The 26,916-nt window shown below is 36.8% G+C and overlaps 2 protein-coding genes across 2 annotated transcripts; one reads left to right on the forward strand and one right to left on the reverse strand.

Annotated features, from left to right (window-relative positions):
• The first annotated feature begins 2,814 nt into the window (after positions 1 to 2,814).
• Positions 2,815 to 6,666, forward strand: LOC109149404 (urea-proton symporter DUR3). The gene is made up of 9 exons (XM_019297151.1): positions 2,815 to 3,249; positions 3,391 to 3,498; positions 3,735 to 3,830; positions 3,919 to 4,001; positions 4,089 to 4,309; positions 4,608 to 4,870; positions 4,969 to 5,207; positions 5,289 to 5,938; positions 6,032 to 6,666. The coding sequence occupies exons 1-9, from the start codon at positions 3,076 to 3,078 to the stop codon at positions 6,322 to 6,324; spliced, it is 2,127 nt and encodes a 708-aa protein (XP_019152696.1). The 5' UTR covers positions 2,815 to 3,075; the 3' UTR covers positions 6,325 to 6,666.
• Positions 6,667 to 6,830: 164 nt separating this feature from the next.
• LOC109149410 (formin-like protein 14) lies at positions 6,831 to 16,208 on the reverse strand. Its single transcript, XM_019297157.1, is given in 19 exon segments — positions 6,831 to 7,118; positions 7,309 to 7,375; positions 7,471 to 7,539; positions 7,867 to 7,983; positions 8,096 to 8,167; positions 8,381 to 8,475; positions 8,609 to 8,690; positions 8,770 to 8,820; positions 8,939 to 9,019; positions 9,106 to 9,147; positions 9,849 to 9,947; positions 10,403 to 10,474; positions 11,944 to 12,067; positions 12,364 to 13,397; positions 13,400 to 14,140; positions 14,255 to 14,476; positions 14,559 to 15,262; positions 15,370 to 15,493; positions 16,024 to 16,208. Coding segments are annotated over 18 exon segments (3,951 nt in total). The 5' UTR covers positions 15,443 to 15,493; positions 16,024 to 16,208; the 3' UTR covers positions 6,831 to 6,912.
• Between the last annotated feature and the right edge of the window lie 10,708 nt (positions 16,209 to 26,916).

Below are 26,916 nucleotides of genomic sequence, written 5' to 3' on the forward strand. Positions count from 1 at the left end.
GTTTCTCGAGTTTGGTAGTACATATACGATTCACTTCACACAAAACGTACTTCCATTAATGTACGACATAGTACATATTTCAAATGGTACAATTTTTTTTTTAAAGCGAATCAGACGATTGTATTAATGAATCAACGCAGAAATAGAGTCAGGAATACATTAGAATAATCCTAAATAAAAATTAACGAAGTTAAAATATGAGCATATAAATTAATCTGTCTAGAAACGTGATTTAACAAAAATTGATTAAATAACGACATAGAAGCTCAAATGGTACAAAATTTGATTTGTATGCAAATTAAATCTACAAACATGCATGCACTTACCGTGCTTAATTAGCTTCATTTAATTAATTGGTAAGGAGATTCCTTGATGCAAAATTCTTTCAATAATATACACACAAGTGTACTGTTGTTAAGGGTTTAGTTTGGTGGGGACGTTTTGGGAATTAAACAAATGTATTTTCTAATTTCCAGTGTAGTGTAATAGATAATTATGAATATAGAAAGCAAGTATTGAGGTAATTAATTGATAATTAAATTGAATAAGGGATTAGTATCCTAATAAAGCATTTCTTGGGGGCCAAGCTAAGGTAATAGTGCTCAAGTAGGAATAAAACGCTGTTGACAAGTTGGAAATTGGGATTATCCTGAGGTTGGTTTGGAAGCGTGTCCAACTAACTGTCTTTCACGTGGAATGGTTTGGAACACACGACAAGTATGTTGAATATCGTCCAAAACAGCAGTTGGTTCATTATTTGTTTTTTTTTTTTTTTTTTTTTTTTTTTTTTACAATTTATGCCTCTACTGAGGCTCGAAATCTAAAACCCCTCTCACAAAGAGGAACGATTCGATACCAGTGGACCACAAGCTACTTAGTTCATAATTGAAGACGACGGAAAATGTAGTAGAAAACCAATTATTATTGTGTGCACCATGGTGTGTGGACTATACTATCAAATAATGAACATTATTATTTTTACACAAATAATATATTTTTAATATATTAAAAATATACATTGTATCCCAGAAAAGTACATTATTTAAGTATTGAAAATTCATTATTTTGTATAATGTACATTCAGTATACAAATAATGTACTTTTAGTATATTAAAAATGTACTTTTGTTATGTTTCATACAACATTGTGTGTACCATGATCCACACAATAATTTGCCTCATATCCGAGTCTTCCACGACAAAATTATTCTGTAGACTGGGGTCCACCTTGCAAGGTGGACCCAAGTCTAAAAATACACCATTTACATATTGAATATTCACAATTTTACATATTTTTTTTTTTTTTTGAATGCTACTAGCTCTATTACATTGTAGTATCTGTTCATATACTTTCTCAACCTACTGAAACACAAAGAGCTAATAACGCCTCTACTAAGGCTTGAACTCACAACCTTCCAAATGAAAGTCCAACCCGGATACCATTGGACCACATAGTCCTGGTACAATTTTACATATTAAATATACACAATTTACATACTATATGTTTACAATTCAAATTGTGAACATTTAATATGTAATTGTGTATTGGACCAGATCCACTACCATCCAGGTCCACCACTCGAGTCCACTCGAGTCCATTGTATAACTGTTCATAACTGTCACCACTAGTAACTTATCTATAATTTACATGTCTCTACTTATATTTTAAAAGTATTTTAAAAAAGAGTTTAGCTATCATCTAGAAATTAAACTAGGGATGTCATTCTTAATTAAACAAAAAAAAATAAAAATTATGGGTTAAGATATTTAATAAAAAAAAAAAAAGTGAAAATGATTAGGAAATCAACTTAATAGTGCGAAACTGATAAACCCAATCGTTTGAGCGGCTAAAGACAACTACTTGTTGCACAAACAACGCAAATTATTCGGTGCATTGTGCACACGATTGCAAAAATGACGTCATTTTAATTAAAAAACGACGCGTTCGACTTTAAAAAAAAAATTATTTTCGATTGCCGTTAACGGTATTATGTTGTGTTATATCTAGAATTAATGAACTATATATCCAGAATTAGTGAACTATATATCCACACCGGTTACTGATACTTTGTTTTGGCTTATGGCAGTTCGCTGCGTCTGTGTATTCAGAATGAATGAACTATATATTTAGAATGAATGAGCTATAAATCAAAATTAGTGAATTATATATCCAGAATTAATGAACTATATATCCAGAATTAGTGAACTATGTATCCAGAATTAATGAACTATATATCCAGAACTAGTGAATTATATATCTAGAACTAATGAACTATATATCCACACCGAAAATGGTGAAAATCCCGTCGATTGGAGTTAAAAAAATAAAATTGATTGATGGTGTTAAACTGTGCCACTAACGGCATCGTTAATCCACCATAGTGAAACGGCATCGTTTGCAACCGTGTGCACCATGCACAGCATAACGATTGCACAAAGAATGTGACACAAAATATATATGAGAGGTAGGCTCCTCCTTTAAAAAAAAAATTAATAAATTTAGTACAAAATAAATAATGAAAAATAAAAAAGTATAGTAATTATTACTCCGTCCCATTTTGCATGTTTTATTTTCCTTTTTTGTTTGTCCCAAAATGTTGTCATCTTTCCAAAATTGAACATCACCATCATTTTATTTTTTTCTAAATTACCCTTATGATTTTTTCTTTTATTTCCAAAAGTGAAAGACATAATTGGAAAATATATAGCATTTACTTTAATTCCTTAAAAAGCATGCAAAAAGAAAATGAGACAACCAATTCGGGACGAGGAATTAAAATTTTCATTTTGTCCCAAGTTGATGGAATCGTTTGATTTCTGAAAGAGAAGCCATTGCGGGTCTGGTTAAGAGTATAAAATTCAAAGGCCACGACAGTGACCTGGGACCCATGAATCTACCTTTGCAGCCTTGGAGATTCCTTTGATTCCAAAGACTTTTATGCACCATCTTGCGGCTTTGACTTTACCGTCACAATAAACTAGGCTCTGAGTTTACAACTTGCCCAGTTTTTGCTCCTCATAACTCATAAATGGTGTGAAGAAAGTGTGAAGGTAGAAGAAACACATAATCCAATCCATGGCTTCCAAGTGCCCACCTTTTGAGTTCTCTGCTCAGTATTACCATGCTTCTGGGAACACTTGTGTGAGGCAGAGCAGCTTTTTTGGGGACAAAGTAGCGCTTAATCAGGGAGTTGGTTACTCTGTCATTCTTGGATTTGGAGCATTCTTTGCTGTCTTCACTTCTTTTCTCGTACTGTCTAATTTTACAATTCTTGTTCTTCATAAATTTCCCATTTTTTTTGTTGGAGTTTTGGGTAGTTTCTGGGATTTCTTGTAATTTGCAATAATGCAATAATGCAATTTTGATGTTTACTTGTCTGGGGATCATAAGGTGTGGCTGGAAAAGAGATATGTGGGTTCACGCCACACTTCAGAATGGTTCAACACAGCTGGGAGGAATGTGAAAACAGGTCTTATTGCCAGTGTGATTGTTTCTCAGGTACCATGTTTAGCCTCCCTGTCTGTTGAGCATATAATTTATTGTTATGTATGTCTTGTTTAGATGTAGGCGCATTGCAGAACTATGTAAATCTTGTATTCTTTACTTTCTGCCATTATTTTCAATTCTTGAGATAAACTGCAACTATCGATTTAGATGAGATGAAAGTCACGAAACACATTTTTTCATTCGGTATCAAAGTACTGAGGCAAAAGCTCAAACATTTGATTGTGCAGTGGACATGGGCAGCTACGATCTTACAGAGCTCGAATGTTGCCTGGGAATATGGAATCAGTGGTCCTTTCTGGTATGCAAGCGGCGCCACCATTCAGGTTTGGCTACGTACATTTTGAGCTAGCATTTGTGGTGTAGTTAAGGTTTGGGTTCGTATCAATGTTCATCAATGTTGCTAATGAACAGGTACTCCTCTTTGGTGTAATGGCCATAGAGATCAAAAGGAAAGCTCCAAATGCTCACACTGTTTGTGAAATTGTGAAAGCAAGGTCTGTTTCATTCTCCACTAGTAACTAAAACCTCAACACGAGACCTTGGAAACTTACAAGTTTATTGCAATCCTATTGTTCCTTCAGATGGGGAACCTCTGCTCACCTCGTGTTCCTATGTTTCTGCTTCTTGACAAACATTATTGTAACCGCCATGCTTCTCCTCGGCGGTTCTGCTGTTGTCAATGCGCTCACTGGAGTCAACATCTATGCTGCAAGCTTTCTCATACCTCTTGGAGTAGTTGTCTATACTTTAGCTGGAGGGCTAAAGGCCACTTTCTTGGCCAGCTATATACATTCTGTTATAGGTCTGCTGTCCTATACTTGATACAGTTCATTTTCATAGTACAATAACGGTTGTTAACCAGCTTGGTTGGCGTGAGTGGCCGTGCACTCTTGTCCCTTGAGAGAGGTCGGGAGTTTGAACCCCCTCTCGTATGAAAAAACCAATCTGGCCAGCACTTTGCCCCCTAATTGGGTCGGGCCGGTGCAAACAGGAATTAGTCTGAGTATAGTACGGGCTTAAAGGTGCCTCCTACACTTAGGGTCTGCTCAGGACACCTCGTGGTCTGACCAAAAATTTTTTGGGTTTTTTTGTGTGTGCAGTTCATGTTGTTTTAGTCATCTTTGTTTACCTCGTGTACGTGGGAAGCAGTGAGCTTGGTAGTCCAAGCGTAGTGTACAGACGCCTACTAGAGGTTGCAAGCAAATCAAGAAGCTGTCAATACCCGCTCTCTCATGTTGATCAATCTTGTGGTCCTGTTAGCGGGAACTTCAAGGGGTCATATGTGACCATGCTGAGTTCTGGTGGTCTTGTGTTTGGTATCATCAACATCATTGGCAATTTTGGAACAGTTTTTGTTGACAATGTGAGTTCATTCATAAATTCATAAACTGAAGAAAATGCAGGAAAGTTGTGAAAATCGAAAAACTTACTTTCTGAGTAACGAAGTTGTTGGATTGATAGGGATACTGGGTAAGTGCCATTGCTGCAAGACCATCCTCGACGCACAAGGGCTACTTATTGGGTGGGTTGGTCTGGTTTGCTGTGCCATTCTCCTTGGCAACATCACTCGGTTTAGGGGCACTAGCGCTTGATCTACCAATAACAGCAAGCGAAGCAAGTCATGGACTCGTTCCACCTGCAACAGCTATAGCGTTAATGGGCAAAGGAGGATCGGTTCTTCTCCTAACCATGCTTTTTATGTGAGTCATCCTATCCCTGCCCCCAACCTCATTTCTCGCACTTTTCTTGGCCTAATTTCCTTTTTTTTTGGTGATGAGCAGGGCTGTAACATCTGCGGGTTCTTCAGAGCTTATTGCAGTATCCTCGTTATGTACGTATGACATTTATCGTACATATATAAACCCAGATGCAACTGGGAAGCAGATCTTAAAAGTTTCAAGGGCAGTTGTCCTAGGATTTGGATGTTTTATGGGTATTCTAGCAGTGATCTTGAACAAGGCTGGTGTTTCTCTGGGCTGGATGTATTTGGCAATGGGGGTTTTCATAGGATCAGCAGTTCTACCTATAGCTTTCATGCTTTTATGGCAAAAAGCAAATGCTTTTGGGGCAATTCTTGGAACAACAGTAGGGTGCTTCCTAGGAATCATTACTTGGTTGTCAGTCACAAAAATCGAATATGGAAGGGTAAATCTCGACACAACGGGGAGAAATGCCCCCATGCTTGCAGGGAATCTAGTCTCCATACTTACCGGTGGAGCTGTTCATGCTGTCTGTAGCTTCCTGAGGCCTCAAAACTACGACTGGGAAACCACTAAGCAGATAACTGTCGTCGAAAAGGAAAGGACCGAATTACCATCTGCAGAGTTCAAGGAAGAGAAACTGGTCAGCGCTAAAAGATGGATAATCAAATGGGGCATCGGTTTCACTCTTGTGATTGTCGTGTTGTGGCCCGCCCTCACACTTCCTGCTGGTAAGTCATTCATACCCAGAATCTCACTTTTCAACTAACTATACGATAAACAAGCAAATAAGGCTAACACAAAAGGATTGTAACACGATGCAGGGCAATTCAGTAAAGGGTATTTCACATTCTGGGCAGTCATAGTCATTGCATGGGGTACCATCGCCTCAGCAGTGATTATCGCTCTGCCATTGATGGAGAGCTGGAAAACTATCCGGAGCGTTATTCTTGGCATGTTTACAAACGATAGGCTTATGGAAAAAGTCGAAGACTTGAACTCAAAGCTGCAGGCAATCATTTCAGCAATTCCAGAAGCAGAGAGAATATACTTACTTGAGAAAGAGAAGGATAAGAGGAAAGAAGCATCAGAGAGAGACCAAATATCTCCTGCATAATCACACTTTATCTGGCTTGAAATCGCATACATCTGCAACAACAACAAAGGCATTGGTTTTCACTGAAAACCCAGAAGCCATCTGGACATTAGAAGTAAGAGTTGAAGGAATTCATCATACTTCTTTTCATATGATGCAAGTAGGTACCAATATTGTAATTCAGCTGCAACAAAGAAAGTATGTATTTAGCAACATTACTAATAAACAAAGTATGTGTGAAGATTCAGTAACTTGAATCCATAGTTTCACCAAAACACTGAACTATGAAAAAATCCTTCTGGATTTAGCAGACCTATAATCTTCATTTCTATATACGAATTCGAATATGAGCTATTTGGATCACCCTCAAAATTTTGGGTATCCCATTGTGATGCAAAAATTGAGGTAAATGGAAGAAAAATACTAAGCTACAAGGCAATGAAAATGCCAGTAAATCTATAAATATATGTACATTTGTTATCAATTAAGGAGCGAAACAACATAATCTAATGCTCTCCATCAAAAGTCGATGCTTAAACTAGTTCGCAATCTGCCTTCTGTGCTGGCGTCCAGCATTATGATGTCTTAACCAGTGCAACGAGATTAAGATTATGAAGCAGATCTCTGAATCTGATTATTAATTTGACGAAGAAGATCTTTCTCAGCATCAGCTTCTTTCTTAGCAGAGGAATTGGAAGCTGTTTGTTCCTTCAAGGCTTCCTTCTCCAACTTTTTCCTTTCAGCATCGGCCAGTTGTACATTCTCATCACGTGATTTGTTAAACATTTTGGTGAAGATGGCCAACGTTTGTGTCACTGCATGCAGAACAGAAATGTTGGACTTGACACTAGAGATCAGTACAAGAAATAAAGAAATCATCTAGTCTAGGGTCATATTTTTCAGGAAATTATTCCGTGATGTATAGAATTGAGAAATTGGAAAGTAACCAGAATTTGCATTGAACAAGGGAAAGTGCAATTTTAAGATATACTAAATATTTCTAACCTTGCTCAAAGGGGCACCGAGCAGGATCCTCACCAAAATACAGGGATAGAGAGTCTGCATTTCTCCCCTGCAAATACCATAGTGTGAACACAAATAAAGAAAAACGATATGCAAAAGAAAACCAGGAGAAACAGAAAAGGTGAAACATAGCAGGTGGCTCACCACTTCACTATACAGGGTAATTAGAGACCTAACATCAGCTTCAGCAGTATCAAGGAAACTCTTCAAGACCTGAAAAAACAGGTTCAAAAAACTAGATATGCATTGCAATATCCAACATAAAAGTAAAATAAAATTTTCGATAACTATCAAAGAATATATTTAATTATTTACAAGTTGCATCCATATTTAGAAAATCAAACGTTGACTTCAAGGAAAACATTATTAGTACACCAGTAATCCTAGAAAGAGATGCTCGCTGTTAACGACTTTTTTGCAACCTTCAATAAACTATGCATATCATATGAAACATCAAGCTAAAAACCAGAGGTAGAACCTCGTTCACCTTGTAATTCCAAGCACGTAAAAGAAAGTAAGAAAAGTATTATCAAGTCTAACCTTATGAAAGCCAGAGGATATAGCACCATCATTGTCTGATGCAGCAAGTTCTTGTTCAACCTTCTCAAGACCTTTAGTCACTGCTTGCATTTCTTCAGCCAAAGACTTCAATTGGATCTGATCATTTAGTGTGGCATTAGCAAAAATAGATACTAACCATAGAATGAAACATCCCAAGTGGAAGCAGGGCTTAGCAAAGAAAAACCACAAGTTTTTAAAGTTAACAAACCTTAGAGGCTGCTTCCAAATGAACAAGATCCTTGCCAAAATCAAGCAGCTCTGGCATTTTCTCAGCAAGGAGCTGGTGGACAAATTGACAGTAGCACCCCAATTTAAAAACAAAAAATATAACCCTTAAGACCATAGTACCAGATTACCATCACAGAAATTCAGACAACATTTGTTAGCACAAGCAATAAAATTATAATTCACTATCTCAAACCCACAAATCGGAGAAGTATCACAAGATGTAAGAGAAATAAAAAAAGGCATCATATAACTATAAAATTTCTACCTTGCATAGATAGTGCATTAAAGTCATTTTGTTGTTTCTCGCACGGGTATCAGAAAGTTTAAGAAGACTATCCAATTTAAACCCCACAGCAGATCCTGCAATGTCGTCACCACAAAACAAAATAAAATAGAGAAATTATCCGATATACTAGACACCCCCACCCCACCCAAAAAAAAAAAAAAAAAAAAAAAAAAAAAGAATATGAAATCTAATCATAACAACTTTTACCTCGTGCAGTGCCCTGATTCAGTGCATTACCCAGGGTTAGAATGGTCTGCATTATTTGACGCAACTTCGCAGATTCTTTTACCTAACAAAACTTGAAACAGAGTTAGGATGAACTAGAAACATGTTTTAGCATTAACAATTCATAGTGCTAGTAATAGTACCTCTCTGGTAGCATCATTTATTGTATTCAAGTTATTTCTCAAGTCATTAACCTGAAAAGGTAATTTAATTGTTGCAATTAGCAGATCAAACAGATTAGACTTAGACCCTTAACCCATATTACAGAATTTATAGTTATTTGTATTTGATATAAAATGCCAAAACACATACCTGATTTGAAAAAGTAATTGTAAAAGCAAAAACTCTCAACTTGGATTCAACTCGAGGAACCTTCATGAGCTCCGAGAAAAACTGAGAATGACATACACAGTAAAATATTAATAATTACAGCATTTCTTTATTAACCACACCAAAGTTCACATAGAGGGAAAAAAAACCTGTTCACATTTGCCAAGCATTTCCTTGTTCCCAGTGTAGTTCTGAAAATTAAAGACAAATGAAGAGATGACAATTTAAGAATAACTATGAAAATTGCACACACACAAAATAAAGGAACGAACAAATATGATGATTGAGAGTTGAGACCCACAAATCCACAATATCTGTAGTTTCACTGAAGGACTAAAGAGTGACTAGTTAGGGTGAAGATGATCATGTAAAATTAAACTCTACATGCACGTGGACATGTATTGATATATAAATCAAGACAAAGAAATACTAAATATAGAACTACCCAGTTTGAGAATTTATTGGAAAACAGTTGAGGAGGTTGGTGGTGTAATTTTTGCAAATATCGATGCATGTATGTTTTAGAAAACAAACAATTTCACCAGTGCATAAATACACATGGAAGTGCAAAATAAGTTAGTTCAGGTTTTGTGAATCAATGCCCAAATGACTGTAACATGGTTTCTCCTCTGTTCATGGAGGGATCCAGATTATTTAAGAAAAAGAAAGCAACGGCCCTAACTTCAGGCACAGAACGTGCCCTTTTAAAAAATATGTAATGTAGTATCATATATTGAAACATTTTCTTGGATCAAAACAAGAAGCAAGCAGGAACACTGTTTTCAAACAAAAACACAAAACGTGACATTAACAGCACCAACCAAATAACTCTAGAACTTGAGTCTCCAGAAAGAAGAATGCAAAGCCATGAGAAAGAGAAAAGAATAGATACCCTCAAGGTCTCCATTTCTTCTTTTGTAGGACAGAACTTAATCAGATTTTCAACTTGATCAATATCCAGCGTTGAAGAATCCAAAGCCAAAATGGCATTCTGAAGATAACAGCATGGCATTTAAAATATCCTTTAAATGGAAAAAATAAATAAAAATTCAACAGTCAAATTGCAATGTGAACACTATTCAAACAATCAAACATTAAAGATCTCACAATAAACCCAGAAAATAACTTTAGATACTGGCATTATGCCATCAGCAACAATCAGTTATTTTTATTGCTTGTATATCATGCTTTACTCTTGCTTTTAATTGTCATTTCTTTGCAATTGACAATGCACCAGGCAAAGCATAATAAAAGAATTTAAGCCATGTAAAGATATCCAACAAATCAATATTAGTATATGAATTCCTGTCAATTGTTGATATGCTGCAATTTCACATAAATTAGAAAATTTTATTTTGGTTGCAATGAGTTTAAATTAAGTATTAAGTATATCTAAAAAGGCTATCAGATATAAAGAAATAATAGAGGACTTGAAAATGAACTCACAATCATATCAGGCAGAGGAATTTTAATTTTTGTAAGCATGATTTCACAATTGTAGGCCCTCCGATGTTCAACCTGAGAAAAGAAAAATGGGAAGTTATCACTGACCAGTCTAGTCACCAGCAGCCAATAAAATAACTGAAACTTTTCTCCTGACTGGCATAGAAGCCCTTGACATCAAATTCAAATAAGGGTGCGTTTGGAAACCCGGAAAATGATTTCTGAAAATCATTTTCCGGGTTTCCAGTGTTTGGCTAGAGGGGGAAAATGGAAGTCAATGGAAAATAAGGGTGTGGTCAATGGAAAATAAAGGGGATTTTCTTCCCCTTTTTTGGGGGGAAGTCATTTTCCGTTTGCAGCAGTGGAGCATCCAATCACCCGCCGCCGCCGCCACCACCACCACCACCATCATTGTATATTTTAAATATTTAAAATTAAAAATAATTATGCTCATTTTCCAGAAAATGAATCAAACACACCAAGACAGTTTTCTGGAATGCAACCAAACACTGGAAAGGAAAATGTTTTCTGGAAAATGACTCATTTTCCAGAAGTTATTTTCCTGCTTTCCAAACACACCCTAAGTGAAAACTGTTAGATTTTAAACACCACTCTCCCTTAGCCATTAGTTTAAGTTCTCTCCATCACATATTTGCACAGCACTCATTGATGCCAATAACTATTGTGTTTGTTGATTAATTCTATTTTCTTATATCAATACTGCTTCCAAAGCCACTGAACGTCTGAACCACACAAATCTTGACCAAAGGCTATACTTCCAGCTCCAACAAAACTAAAGAAGGCAGAGCTTTACTTCTGCCATCAAAAACTGCCTCTTATTATGGATATGATACCGTCTGATATGTGTCAGATGTTTGGCTACGCATCACTGGTCGGTGGTTAATAGAAGAAGAACAAGTTGGTTTCCCTATGGTGAAGGGAAGGCAGAATGAGAGAGAGAGAGAGAGAGAGAGAAGTTGGAGGAAGAAACTTCCCTTTTGATTTTATTCAAATTCCAACTCCCTAAGACAATCTAATGTTCTCCCTATATATAGGAGTTAAAGCTTAAGACATAAGGAAACAATATTCTAAAATATGCTTACTTAAAGTAAAAAGGGCAACTAAAAATAAACTAGGAAATAAGATAACTAAATTGATTCCCAATCAATTTTAGCATATTGGCAGCAGGATTTGTATCTTTGACTCCCGATTGTATCGAAGTGATTTTAGATCCTTAATAATCTTTAGACACAAGTGTAATCAATATCAACCAAAAAGACTAAAAGAGGAAAACTGCGACGGACGGGAAGAAATTAAAAAACATTATGTGCAAACCAACTAGAACTAATCTACAATCCTTATTTATTTTTTTTCATGAGCAATGCACATATACAAGTCAAATATCCTCATCATTGTCATAATAAACATTTTGGCTTATAAGTCTCATGTGTGGCTCTCTTATGTGCAACACTAGCTTGCCATCACTAATACAGATAGTGGCATATTTTGAAAATTTTCAAAAGTTCAGCTAAAAATTCACTTACCAATTGCACCTTTTCAGGTTTGTTAATTTTTGAACCACGCCGACCTCCGGCCTTGTTGATGCTATCTGTTGCAGAAGCTACTGAAAACAGAGTTTCAAGCTCTGTTATATCAATCTCAGGTGCCCTACCAAATAATTGTAGAGTCTGATCAGAATTTTGCTGTGACAAAAGGGGAAATTCCCAAGAATTATGTGAAAATAGTAGGCTAAGGTTTCAGCACTATCTATAGAATTACTGAATTAGTCTACTAAACAGTCTAAACTTATTACATATGAGAACTGTGAAAAAAGTAGCCAGTCTCCAGAACTCACACTTGCATTATATTTCAATCACCATGTTGGGTGATTTTGATAAAAAAACTCCTCTAAGTTTTAACCTCCCTAATTTCTAACTTTCCATACTAAATTTAATTTTGCATACCTTGATTGGCTTTCCTGTTTTTGAGTATCAGCCCACAGACTTCCTTGCATTGCTCTTGTAACTTTGACCCAGTGCAAAGGCTTCAATGATGCTTTTTTGGGAGGAATAGTAGAACCACCTGTAGGTCGACTTTTTCCATGAGTAGTTGATCCTAAAGAGCTTCTTCCCCTACCAGTAGATGGAAGTGGTGGAGGTGGCACACTAGAGCCCCTCCCACCAGGAGGTGGAGGTGGAACTGGTGTCGAACCCCTCCCTGGAGGTGGTGGTGGTGGTGGGGCACCAGGAAGTTTTGGTGGTGGTGGAGGAGCCGAGGGGTTTGAACCTTGACGAGGACCTCCTGAAGGAGGTGGAGGTGGTGCTGGCGGCAATGGAGTCGACTTAGGAGGGGGCGGAGGAGGTGGAGGCCCCTTAGAAGAGATAGGTGGGGGAGGAGGAGGAGGAGGGCCCTTTGAAGAGACAGGAGGGGGAGGGGGAGGTGGAGGCGGCAGAGTGCCCTTTGAAGAAACAGGAGGGGGAGGTGGAGGTGGAGGCGGCAGAGTGCCCTTTGAAGAAACAGGAGGGGGAGGTGGAGGTGGAGGTGGAGGCGGCAGAGTGCCCTTTGAAGAGACAAGTGGGGGAGGTGGAGGTGGAGGCGGCAAAGGGCCCTTAGAAGAGACAGGAGGAGGAGGGGGAGGGGGCGGTGGAGGTGGTAGAGGGCCTTTCAAAGGTACAGGAGGAGGTGGAGGTGGGGATGGAGGCTGTTTAGAAGAAATGGAAGGTGGAGGTGGGGATGGAGGCTGTTTAGAAGAAATGGAAGGTGGAGGTGGTGGGGGAGGGGGAGCTGAAGTGCAACATTTAGAAGATATAGAAGGGGGTAGAGGAGGAGGAGGCGGAGGGGTAGGGAAACTTGTAGTAGAAAGCATGGGGACTGGAGGAGGAGGGGAAGCTGATGAAGGTGGTAGTGGTGGAGGTGGTGGAGGTAGTGGAGGTCCTTTAACAGAGTTTATAGATGAAGGTACAGGAGGTTGAGTTACTGGTATAGTTCCTTGGATTGAAGTATAAGAAGGTGGGGGTGGTGGGGGTGGTGGGGTGGAGGTGCTTTACTGTAATTAATATGATTAGGGGGTATTGGTGGTGAGAATGAGAGTTCTTTACTAGGAAAACCAAAAAGAGGCGGAGGAGGTGGTGGTGGTGGTGGTGCCAATGGTCGAGGTGTAATTGTATTAGAAACGGAGGGAGGTGGTGAAGCAAAAGGAGGAGAACAAGATTGCCTATCATGGTCTTGCCCTACTTCCAATTGATCAGAAGTCATGCTCAAATCAGATTGATTATTACTTTCAGGATGTGAACAAAAAGGTTCAGTAGAAACCTCTGTAGGATCCTCAGAAGTTTTGGCCATTGAGGTTGCATCTGAAGCAAAATCTTCAGAAAAAGGATCATCTATGAAATTCACATCAGGTGAATTAGCATACGTAAGATTACTAGCCTTCTCTGAGTCCAGAAAATCCAAGCTATCAGCAATACTATGTGCAGTGGTTTCCTCCTCAGAATCAAAAGGTGATGAGTATTCACTCATCCTACTTTGTAGCAACGATAAATCTTTCACATCATTCAATACTGAGAGCTGTTTAAGAAACCATAAAGCAGCATCATCACTTGGATCAACCCATTCCACTCCACCAAAAAGTTCTTGGACCATTGAAAAGGCTTCAATAGGAAGTCCGCCTTTCTCCTCTAAATTTAAAACAGAAGTTGGAGCTCTTGGAGGAGGGATGCTCTCCACATCACCAAACAAAACCTGTACATAAATATATGATATATCACCTTAGATGTGAAATATAGGAAAGATAATTTACTGGTTAGATTACTCAAGTAGCAACCAGATAACAATGACAATATGATATGAAGCCACCTCAGCTCGAAAGCCTTTTGGATAGCGCCCCTTTGAATCCCAAAGAATGTCCAAGTTATCACTGCTTAGCATCAAAATGTTGGATCGAATAAAAGCTGTGTTGAACATTATACGAAACATCATGACTTCTCTTTCTGGATCCAGGTCTAAATGAACACACTCCAGAACAACATCCCCTTGCACTAAACACTGAATGTCAATCTTGATCACATCACTGTCCTTCTGCAAGATCATAGAACATCAGTGTTGGGACCCTGCAAAGTACAAAATGAATGGAGCATACTTCAGCTAAAGTAATTTATACCTGACGGTAATGTCGAACACCTCTGCCTTTCTTGGGCATAGAGTATAACATCTGAGTTGAGAGTCCATCCTTGCTAAGTAGATTTCGACCAAAAATACGAACAATAGGCCTACACCCTTTTTGACTATCAAATCTTGGAATAGCTCGAAGAATGAGACAATCCAAAGAAAGAGCCCGCTCAGGAGGAGGCCACTCAGGGGAGATATTTCTTCTAGATAGATATTGCAAGTAGCGAAGCTGAGATGGAAATGGGTTCAATGGTGATAGCAACTGTAATAAGCCTTTAGGGGCCTCTCGATAAACCATTTCAAGAGTCTTTCGCTCTCCACTATGCAATTTTTTAAAAACCAGGAAACTAGCCAAAACAAATGCTAAAACGGGCCAACCCCCTCTCTCACAATGAAGTAAAATAACATTATGATGATTCCCAAGATTAAGCCAATTCTCACAACCACGAAGAAAATGATGGATCAAAGACAATGGCAACAGAGGACAACCCTCATATTGTTTTGGATAATCCATAACAGTAACATCATATTCACATAAAATTTCAGCAAACTGACTCCTTTTCTCACCATCTCTAAAATTGAATGCAAGAAAAGATGATTCAGGGAACTCTTCATGCAGCTCAGTAATTATCTCATGCAAATACAGTTGATAAATTTCCTCAGGTAATACTTCAGTGGAAAAGCAAGAATCTAAAACTGCAGAAACACAGCATCAAGGAATTAATTAAATGTCCACATTCAGGTAAATACATAAAAACAAAGTGCATAAGAAAAGTAAGAACTGTAACATAAGATTAATTTACCATATACTCTGTCATCAAGTTCAAGCAAGCCATCCGGGGGTCTTCTGTAGAAAAATCTACTTAGCAGGGACATCACTATTTAACAGAAAATACTTCCAATTATATACGCAACAGATCTACAAACCTGCAAAATATAACAGAGCAAAATGAAAACAAAAAGGACTAGAAGTAATCTAATTACTATTAGAAACCTTTCAATTTAGATTGCATTAAAATTGAAAAACTTCAGAATTAACAAGAAACAAGTATAATTACAGAAATGAAGCTCGGAGAGCTAAATTTTAATTCAAAGTGCCACTCAGAAATTACTTGAACAATCGCGACGAAAATAAACTTGAATTTCTCCACAGCAACAGAAATATTGACAAATATAAATTTAAGACAGGGGAATCTAAATTTCCAGCTGAAAGCTCGGACCTTTATTGGAATTTTCGTTTTTTTTTTTGTTCCAACGGAATTGCTAAAACAGAAGTAAAATCGAAATAATTCTTTTGAACATTCCAATGTTCTCAGCAACAAATAACGGGTTAAATAAAAACCAAACCCATTAATCCAAGCAACTGTCTAAACCGAATATTTAGCAGAAACAAAGAGACAACAACGATTAATCAATGATATATATACCTAATACAGAAATTTAAACTGAAAACGTACCGGCAGGGAGAAGAGCCTCGAGCACAGAACCTGAGCGTAGATTAGATTTGAAAAAGAGAACGAGTTTTTTTTTTTTTTTTGAACGAGTTGAGTAGTAGTTGTAGCAGTGGTGTATGCGTTTGAGGAGAGTCACACTCACGTATGGGATTTTTGAACACGCCGGAATTTCAAAATATGTGAACGGACAGAAAATTATTTGATACCCATTTTCTTTTTTCTCTTTTTCCTTTTTTTTTTCGTAATTACGATTACGATCCAAAGAATGCCTAGTATATAGATTGATGATCGTTGATTGCGGTTTGATTCCGATTTAGAACAGTCAATTCATTCTTCTATGTTTCAAGGAATTGAAACTATAGCATTTTATTTATGAAAGGTTTAGTTCTGATTTAAATTTTTAATTCTTATAGTTTTTTTGTACTTTTCAATTTCTATTTTTGAAATTATTCAAATTAAGCTTTTCAAGTGTTGGGATGGCAATGTGCCCCGTCTCCGTTGGACATCCCCGCCCCTGTAGGGGATAGGGACGAGGAAGGGGAAAATTTTCGGGGATCGGGAACGGGAATGGGAAATTTCACAAACTCCCCGGCGGGGACGGGGACAGGGACGGGGATACGGCTCCCCGTCCCGCCCCGTCCCCGAAAATAAAAAATAAATAAATAAATAAATAATATATATAGAATATTATTTTAGGATTAGGAAATAGAATATTTGAATGTGTATACATTGGAATAATACGTCTACTGTACTACTGTATATATAACAACAATAAGTCAATATAATTCATAATGTTTGAATGTTAAACTATTTTTAGTATATATTTGCTCTTTCGGATTGGAATTTGAACTTTATTAGTTCGTATGTTATTAAAAAAAGTTGAATTTTAATTGTCATTTCAATTTTTTTCTTTTTATTTCTACTAGTTTCACACTTTGACTATGAGTTGACCGGGGATGGGGATTCCCCGTCCCCGCCAAATTTCCCGCGGGGACGGGAATGTGGAATTTTTTCAAGTCCCCGCCGAGGACGGGGACGGGGACGGGGATGGGGATGGGGTCGGGGTAGCGGGGACGGGGAGGGGAGTATACTCCCCACCCCCGCCCCGCCTCGTTGCCATCCCTATAATCAAGTGGTTTTAAATTCTGTCAATGATCTTGTGATCGAGTGGCATAAAGTGACCCTCCCAAATGGACATTATGGGTTTGAGCCTCATTGTGAGAATAAAATATACTTTAAGTTCAGACTAGAGCAATGGCGGAGTCACATGTGTGCTCCAGGGGGCCTTGCCCCCCGCCCCCCCCCCCCCCCCCCCCCCTCCCCAAAATTTTCTTCTTTTTTTATTAGTATAGAGCAACAAGGGGGCCTTGGCCTCCAAAAAATATATATATTAATATATAATAATTATTTTGTGGCTTCTCTCATCAAAATATTTTCTCCATTCAAAAAAATTTCTAGAGTACAATTATTATTGTGTGGACCATATTTTGTATAGTGTAAAATAATGTAAATTCAGTACAAAAATAATGTACATTTAGTATATTAAAAATGTATTTTCTGTTATGGTCCACATAACACTGTGTGGACCATGGCCCACACAATAATTTACTTCTAGAGTATGCTTTATATTCAAACTATCCAAACCAAACAGGCAGACAACAGATACACATATAATTTCTATTCAATTTCAAAGCTGAAGTCTATAGGTAATTTTTCATTTTTTTTTATTCTTTAAAGCTTTAGATATTTTAAATGAACTATTCTTTATTGGAGATGGATTCATCAATCCTCACCACATCAAAAAGTTTAGATGTTGTAATTAAATGGTAGTTAAATTCTCTCTTTTGTTTTCTCAGTTGATGATGTCAATTGCGGTGAACTCAGGCTACGAGCAGCGACGACTGGATCCTCTCTTTTGTGATTGGCCCCCCGCACCCATAAATCCTGGCTCCGCCCCTGGACTAGAGATGACAATTTAAATTCGCAAAGCGAATATCTACAAATTAACCCTCGCGGTCATACTTTTTTTGGATGGTGTGTCTTAAAAAAGTAAACTCACAATTTTATATACAAAAACGCGCTTCAATCTATGTGTGATCCTTCAGTTATGATGTTGCGTGATCATTCCCAGCATATTCCCCTTCAATTTTGATGTGAATTCCATCATATTCCATAATTCAATTCAATTTGATGGTCTTTTGTAGGTAAACACTATTTTGCATGGATGGGTCCAATGTGTATGGTGTTCATAAGGGATCCTGAGCTAATCAAATGAGGTTTTGAACAATGTGTACTGAAAGAGAGAATAATGTGTACTAGAATAAGATACAATGTGCACTACAAGAAGGAACGATGTGCACTGAAAGAAAGAACAATATACACTTTAACATTTACTGCATCTTTGACCACTGATCAAACAAAGTGCACGACTGGAAATAGTGCACAAATGCACATGATAGTGAAAATACACATCTGAACAGTTATATATATATATATATATATATATATATATATATATATATATATATATATATATATAGAGAGAGAGAGAGAGAGAGAGAGGAATATATTATATGTATTGCATATCTTGCATAAACTATAATGATTAAAGAATAATATTTGGAGTTGGATTACAATACCAGTTTCTAATGTAATCAAATTAAATTATATTTCGATGGATGTTTGGTTCCTGTGTGGCTGTGTCCAAGATGAACATTGGTTATTCGATAGAAAGGGTGACAATGTAGGGGGAACAATGTGCATTCGAAGGGAGAATAATGTGCGTTGGAAGCTAGGGGTGTCAATGTGCACTGAAAGAATGAAACTATACACTCGAAGAAGAAGAAAATGTGCACTCGAAGAAGGAAAAATGTGCACTTAAAGAAAATAAAATGTGCGCTCGAAAAAAAAAGAAGTACATTTACTAACATAAATTTACCAAACAACCCCTGTATTTTGTCTTTTTCAAATTTCACTAATTATGGGCAGTTGATATGAATTTAATCAATTGTTGAGATCTCACTATATTTTTTACACGAGGAAGTCATCGCATTTTATCCGTGTATATATATATATATATATATATATATATATATATATATATATATATATATATATATATAAATATATATATATGTGTGTGTGTGTGTGTGTGTGTGTGTGTTAATTTATAAATGTAATTACCTTAATTATAAATCTAGCAATATAAATTATTAATAGGGAAATTATATTATAGAATTAGCCTAAATACATTTTTTTTTTAAGGAAGAGGGATACGCACGTATAATAAAATGTTTCTATAATGACCTCCACCGAGACTTGACCCACCACCTTTCACATAGAATTAGCCTAAATACATTAATAAATATTATGTGCATATTCATTTTACTATATTTTTTTTTTTGAAAACCACATAACTCAAATTCATTAAAACAAATGTTCAATACAACGCGGTAAAGAAATAGACCAAATCATAGGATCAGGTTGCGAACGTGCCGCTCTAGCCAAAGCATGAGCCGCCATATTCACTGATCTCGAAACATACTGAATAGACACTATATCAAAGTGTCGTTGAAGATCTCGGCATTCACTTAGGATACAGCCGGCGTAGGTATAGTCTGGTAAAGAGCCATTGAGCAACTTACATATCATCTGGCAATCAGAGTGTACTCTAGCTTTTAAAATACCTCTCTCCTTAGCCCAAGAGAGAGCTTCCTTGATAGCTATGGCCTCAGCTAAATGAACATCATCCATGCATTGTACCTGGCCATTCTTCGCTGCGACAAAGTTACCATTTGCTTGTGTAATCACCACACCGTAGCTAGCTTCATGTGTGGCTGTAAAAACCGCTGCATCGACATATAGCATAAACATATCAGCCGACACCGTGTTTGATGCAGAAGTATTTTCCAGCCTTGCGCCACCACCTTTCAAAGCTTCCATTCTCTCCTGCCATTCATGTACAAGACGTGCTACTTCCAACTTGATGTGTGCTGGCTGCCAAGATTTATTGTTCCAAACAATCTCATTGCGACTCCGCCATATACACCACCATAGAGCAATACAATTAAGGTTGGAGGCATTATCAGAGAGTGCAATATTACCAGCCATCCAAGCCGCAAAGTCTGTAATAGTACCTGGCAAATTGCACTGCATTATATCCTGCCACAAAGGAATCACGAGCCCACATTCGCAGAACAGATGCATAAGTGATTCATTGGACTGCCTACACAACGGGCAAGACATATCAGCTTCAATACCTCGACTCCTCAACGCCACCATTGTAGGAATGACACCATGCAAACAGCGCCATAAAAAGTTTTGAACACTAGGTGGTATTTTTAGTTTCCATAATCGACGCCATGCTTCACGAGTTTCCATTGCAATTGTGCTAACGTCGGTCTGGAGTCTGTACCCCAGTTTTACAGAGTAAACACCCCGTATGTCACCCCTCCAACACCAAGAATCTTCAAAATGATCAGCAACTGGAATTTTCAGGATGAGCTCCGCATCTCTTTGATCAAAGGTATCATGAATCAACTGTCTGTTCCAGTCGTGTGTTGTGGTGTCAATCAACGTGTTCACAGTTCTATCCTCATCATCAGGTGAACACGTGGTATGAATATAAGGGTCCTCTATACTTGGTAACCACGGATGATTCCACACACTAGTAGTCGCTCCATTTCCCACGCGACGAACACAACCTTGCTTTAACAAACCTTGACCTGCAAGTACAGACCTCCAGCAGTAAGAGGGGTTGGCTCCAATTTTCGCTGAAAGGAAATCTGAATGCGGGAAATAGCGAGCTTTATACAATTTTGCAGCCAAAGAGTGTGGATTAGTCAAAAGTCTCCAACCTTGTTTTGCTAGGAGTGCTACGTTAAATTTGCTCAAATTTTTGAAGCCAAGACCACCATCCATTTTTGGGGCACAAAGTCTGCTCCACGCCATCCATCTTACTCCCCCACCACTGTTGTTGTTGCTTACCCACCAAAACTTGTTCATAAGGCGTTCTATTCTTTCACAAAACGTGACTGGAAGGTAATAAATACTCATCGAGTATGTGGGTAAAGCTTGGGCAATGCTCTTTAGTAAGATCTCCTTGCCAGCTCTGGATAGCACTTTCTTTTTCCATCCACTCAGCCGGTGCAGTAATTTTGTCTCCAGATAACTGAACACTTCCTTCTTATTTTTTCCAATTCCCAAAGGTAAGCCAAGGTATTTCCCTAGACTTGCTGCTTGAGGGACCATGAAGACATTGGCTACAGCAATTCTCAAGTTTTCACAAGTGTTGCGACTGTAAACAATGCACGATTTATTATAGTTGACGGCTTGGCCTGACATGCGAGCATAATTAACTAGACATTCTTTTACAGCTTCAGCTTCCCTCACCGTTGCCTTAAAGAAGAGCAAACTGTCATCTGCAAAGAAAATGTGAGACACTCCCGGGGCTCCTCTAGATATAATACATGGAGATATTGAACCATTACTAGCAGCTTCCATAATCAGGTGTGATAAAGCTTCTGCGCATATAATGAACAAATAAGGGGACAATGGATCTCCTTGGCGTAGTCCACAAGTTGGCTGTATCTGATCAGTAAGTCCACCATTAACATTGATTCTGTACTGCACTGTAGTTACACACCGCATAACCAAATTAACCCACCGCGGATCAAAACCCATTCGTAGCATAATCTCCCGTAAAAAAGACCACTCCATTTTATCATATGCCTTAGCCACATCAAGTTTCAGTGCACACCACCCTTCATTGCCTTGTCTCTTACGGTTCAAGTAGTGAATTAACTCAGAAGCAATCAAGACATTATCTGTGATCAATCGACCTGGAAGAAAAGCACTTTGGGAAAAAGAAATTACCTTGTCCAGAACTTCCTTTAGCCGATTAGCTAACATTTTTGAGAGAATCTTATATAAAACATTGCACAAGGCAATTGGGCGCAACTCCCCCATGTTAGCAGGAGCAAACTTTTTCGGCACCAGTGTCACAAAAGCGTCATTTAGGCCACTCGGGAACTCATCGGCCGTAACTAGTTGTAGGATGAAGTGGGAGACGTCTGGTCCTATTTCACCCCAGAAGTGTTGAAAAAAGGCGGGATTAAACCCATCGGGTCCCGGGGATTTATCTGGAGCCATAGCAAAGAGGGCATCACGGACATCTGCATGCGTGTACGGGCGTAGTAACCTCACATTATCATCCGAAGATATTTTGGCACTGAAGTTATCCAGATTATTATCAATGGTAGAACCCTTCGAGGTAAAAACTGTCTGAAAATACCTCTTAGCCAGTGATAACAGCGCATCACCCTCAACCCATCTATCATTCTCATCCTTGAGCTTAGTAATTAGGTTCTTTCGTTTTCGTGTCGAGGCATACAGGTGAAAATACTTGGTATTTCTGTCACCCCCAACTAGCCAGAACTGTTTTGCTCGTTGACGCCAAAAGGTGTTTAATTGATCATTTAGAGAATGAAGCTTGGCATCTAGTTCACGGACCTCCGTCAAACCTGCTGAATCAGTCCTATTACGAAGCATGTTTATTCTGGCTTGAACCTGGACTATTTGTTTCTCGGCTTGTTTTGCAAAATTACCACCCCAAGCGTTTAATAAGACACCACAGTGAGAAAGCCTCTTTGGTATTGTTTCTGCCATCGATGCATTCCATGCACCTAACACTACTTCTTTGCATCCTACCTCTGAGAGCCAGGCATTTTCAAATAAGAAAGTACGTCGCTGCTTCGCCATCCGAACATTGTGGACTTCAACAAATATAGCAGAATGGTCGGAAGTAATGACGTCATGGTTATGGACCGTTGCATGAGGGAATAGAGTGCACCAATCCGCTCCCGCTACATAATAGGGAATTCATTTTACTATATAATCATATAAGAAAATGCATCATATTATAGTTTAAATCTATTCATACAAAATTTAAAATTTACATCTTTTTAGATTTTTAAATATAATATTATTTTTACTTATTATTCATATTGTTGAATTATAACATATATGAAATATAATTAGAAATAAATCAATTTAATAATGTAAATTTTATCTATAAATTTATCTAAATATCGTCATGATTTTAGATTATATTAACGATACAAAATTTTAATTTTAATTTTGTAAGTCATGAAAATAGATGCTTGATCAAATATATGGAAGTTCAACTGCATATATTATTATATTATACTTTTTAATATCTTTACATTTTTTTTTCTAAATATTCATTTCAATTCATAATAAGGTAAAATCACCATTTTGGTCTCTCAATTGTTTCATAACTGTCAATGTAGTAAATAATTTTAAATTTCAACTAATTTTTATCTTCGAATTGTTTAAAATTTTGTCAATTAAATCTTTTCGAGGGACCAAAATCTTGATTTTCTCAATGTAAAAATTTCTCAATTTGATAATCGAAATGTTTAACTGATGAAATCTTAAACAATTCGAACATCAAATTAGTTGAAATTGAAAAATATAGACTACATTGACAGTTGAAAAATAATTGAAAGACCAAAATGATGATCTCATTCATAATAATATAATTTATTCCGTACATCGCACGGGTAAAACAATAATATTAACAAATATTATGTGCATATACAACGTATTATACAATCATATAAGGAAATACATTATATTATAGTTTAAAATTCACTCATACAAATTTAAAATTTCCACTTTTTTATTTCTAAATATAATTCTCTTAGTTACAGAGTATTATTTATATTGTAGGAATTATAATATATATGCAATATAATTAGGAATAAATTAATTTAATTATCTAAATATTATCTACAAATCTATCTAAATATGTAAGATTAAAGACTATATTAACTAGGACCCCTCTCTCTGTAACAAAAAAAAAAAAAAGACTATTAACTATACAAAATTTTAATTTTGTATGCTAATAAAATATATAATTTTTCTCTCAAATATATGGAAGTTTAATTGTATTAATATATTATACATTTTAACATTTTTTTTTTCTAATTTTTATTTAAATCTATAATAATATAAAGTTTGTTTTTAACTTCCCGCCCAATTCCTAAAAAATCTCTTTTCCCAATAAAATATATTGATTTCTACTTTCCCATTCGTACAATAATTCTGGGTAAAAATTCTACTCTAAAATTATAAAATAGTGTAATACAATTCTCTTTGCACATCTAATTTATACTATATATATAAAAACAAAATCCTGAAATTTTAACTTTCCGCCCAATTCCTAAAAAATCTCTCTTCCCAATAAAATAGAGAAAATTTCAATTTTGGTCATACGACTATAGGGGCCTTGTTAATTTCAACACCTAACTTTCAAAAGTATCAATTCAGTACCTTGAGTATATAATTTTTCTCAATTTTGATCATTCCGACCAATTTACCGGTCAGATTCGACCGGAAAAAATAATAGGCACAAAACTGACGGGCAAATGAGTCTTTTCCTCCTCCTCCTCTCGGCTGCTTCATCTCGGCTTCATCTTCTCCTCCGCCGTCGCCGACCACGACCGCCCTGATCATCTTCTCCTCCGCCGTTGACTTCAATAGCCCACAAAAAGAATCAACCTTTCCGCTTCCCTTTTTCACACTCGAGAAAAAAAAAATATACAGAGCTGAGAAGAGGGGAGCAAGAAACGTATACACTAAGCGAGGGTGTAGTGGGTTTGCTGCTGTGAGTGTGGTCTATGTAAAGAAGAAGAAATGGGCTGTTTACAGTCCAAAACTGCCAATAATCTGTCCCCGGACCAAGACCCTTCTCACCCTGAATCCAAACCAGATCTTGGTAACTACTTTTTTCTCTCTATCTTTATGCAAAACCATTGGGTATTGCTCTTTATATTCAACATTTAGTACTGTCATTATGTATGCTATGCACTCTTAAAGTAGATTCTAGGTGTGAGGTTTTCTGGATTTGTGGTTGATTGCATATTGAAACTTGTTCTGGGTGTTCGCTCATTTAACCCTTTCAGTATACATTTTTTTAAAAATCTTTTCTGTTTTTGTATGTGAACTAAGTTCTTAATATGTTTTTTTTTTTTTTCATTTTTCTTAGAACTTTGTTTGGTGTTCGATTGCATTCGGGCTATTGGATTAATTCTCTCATTCACACCTGTCGCGGCTGATCAGGGCGGTCGTGGTCGGCGACGACGGAGGAGAATATGAAGCCGAGATGAAGCAGCCGAGAGGAGGAGGAAAAGACTCATTTGTCCCTCAGTTTTGTGCCTATTATTTTTTCCGGTCGAATTTGACCGGTAAATTGGTCGGAATGATCAAAATTGAGAAAAATTATATACTCAAGGTACTGAATTGATACTTTTGAAAGTTAGGTGTTGAAATTAACAAGGCCCCTATAGTCGTATGACCAAAATTGAAATTTTCTCCAATAAAATATATTGATTTCTACTTTTTTATTCGTACAATAATTCTGGGTAAAAATTCTATTCTAAAATTATAAAATAGTGTAATACAATTCTCTTTGCACATCTAATATATACTATATATAAAAACAAAACCCTGAAATTTTAACATCCCGCCCAAATCCTAAAAATCTCTCTTCCCAATAGAATATATTGATTTCTACTTTCCCATTCGTACAATAATTCTGGGTAAAAATTCTATTCTAAAATTATAAAATAGTGTAATACAATTCTCTTTGCACATCTAATCTATACTATATACAAAAATGAAATCCTGAAGTTTTAACTTTCCGCCCAATTCCTAAAAAATCTCTCTTCCCAATAAAATATATTGATTTCTTCTTTTCCATTCGTACAATAATTCTGGGTAAAAATTCTATTCTAAAATTATAAAATAGTGTAATACAATTCTCTTTGCACATCTAATCTATACTATATATAATAACAAAATCCTGAAATTTTAACTTCCCGCCCAATTCCTAAAAAATCTCTCTTTCCAATAAAATATATTGATTTCTACTTTCCCATTCGTATAATAATTCTGGGTAAAAGCTGTGAAGTGTCAAAAGTTCGGCAATGCATAACTTTTGACTCGGTTGTCCGTTTTGGACAAATGTTTTTTTGAAATTGTGTATTTTTTCGAGATATATCCACCGCAAACTGCCGTAGGCAGTTTGGCCCACCACTTTCTAAAAAAATGCTTTATTAAATAGTTTCTAAGAAAAAACTATGAGAACCTTATGTTTTATTAATGAATTTTTAAATTTTTTAATTAAAAAATTGTCCCGTGCATTTTTTTTAATAATCTCTCTTTATAATTGGTCAAATTATTTAATTATGGTAAATTAGGGATAATTAATGATGGTAATAGAAATCCTATAAGCGACATCTGGTAAAATTAACTCTTAAATAATTATATATCAATTTAAATATTCTTAGTATATTACAACAATTCCATTCCGTGCATCGCACGGGTGAAAATACTAGTTTATAATAATATAAAGTTTTTAAGTATCGTACTAGTAAAACACTATTTAATAAAGGAATAAGGGTCAAATAGGCCACTTAACTGCACACCAAAGTGCAATTAGGCCATTGAACTAAAAAAGAATGCAATTAAGCCATTGAACAATACAAAAACATACAATTTTGTCCAAAATGACTTGTTTACCTAGAATAGCAAGTTACCAATTTCAAAATTAATTTAATAAAATAACTTTTAATAAATAAATAATTAAAATATATATTAAACAAAAAAAAAAACAGAAACTGCCGGCCGGAGACGAATCGTCTCCGGCAGGCTTTGTCTCCATGGCCGGAGACGAACCTCCGTCTCCAGCCATGGAGACAAAGACCTTCGTCTCCATGGCTATGGAGACGAATCGTCTCCGGCCATGGAGACGAATTCGTCTCCGACCATGGAGACGACGTCCTTCGTCTCCATGGCTGGAGATGGAGGTCC

The sequence above is a fragment of the Ipomoea nil genome, unplaced genomic scaffold, assembly GCF_001879475.1.
Source record: "Ipomoea nil cultivar Tokyo-kokei standard unplaced genomic scaffold, Asagao_1.1 scaffold2159, whole genome shotgun sequence".
In the NCBI taxonomy this organism is placed as follows: domain Eukaryota; kingdom Viridiplantae; phylum Streptophyta; class Magnoliopsida; order Solanales; family Convolvulaceae; genus Ipomoea; species Ipomoea nil.

Bases quoted from the DNA above. Each gene is read 5' to 3' on its own strand.
- LOC109149404 (XM_019297151.1), top strand. From the start codon at position 3,076: ATGGCTTCCAAGTGCCCACCTTTTGAGTTCTCTGCTCAGTATTACCAT. The intron at 3,499-3,734 runs GTACCATGTTTA...TTGATTGTGCAG, and splicing joins CCAGTGTGATTGTTTCTCAG to TGGACATGGGCAGCTACGAT. The intron at 4,871-4,968 runs GTGAGTTCATTC...TTGGATTGATAG, and splicing joins GAACAGTTTTTGTTGACAAT to GGATACTGGGTAAGTGCCAT.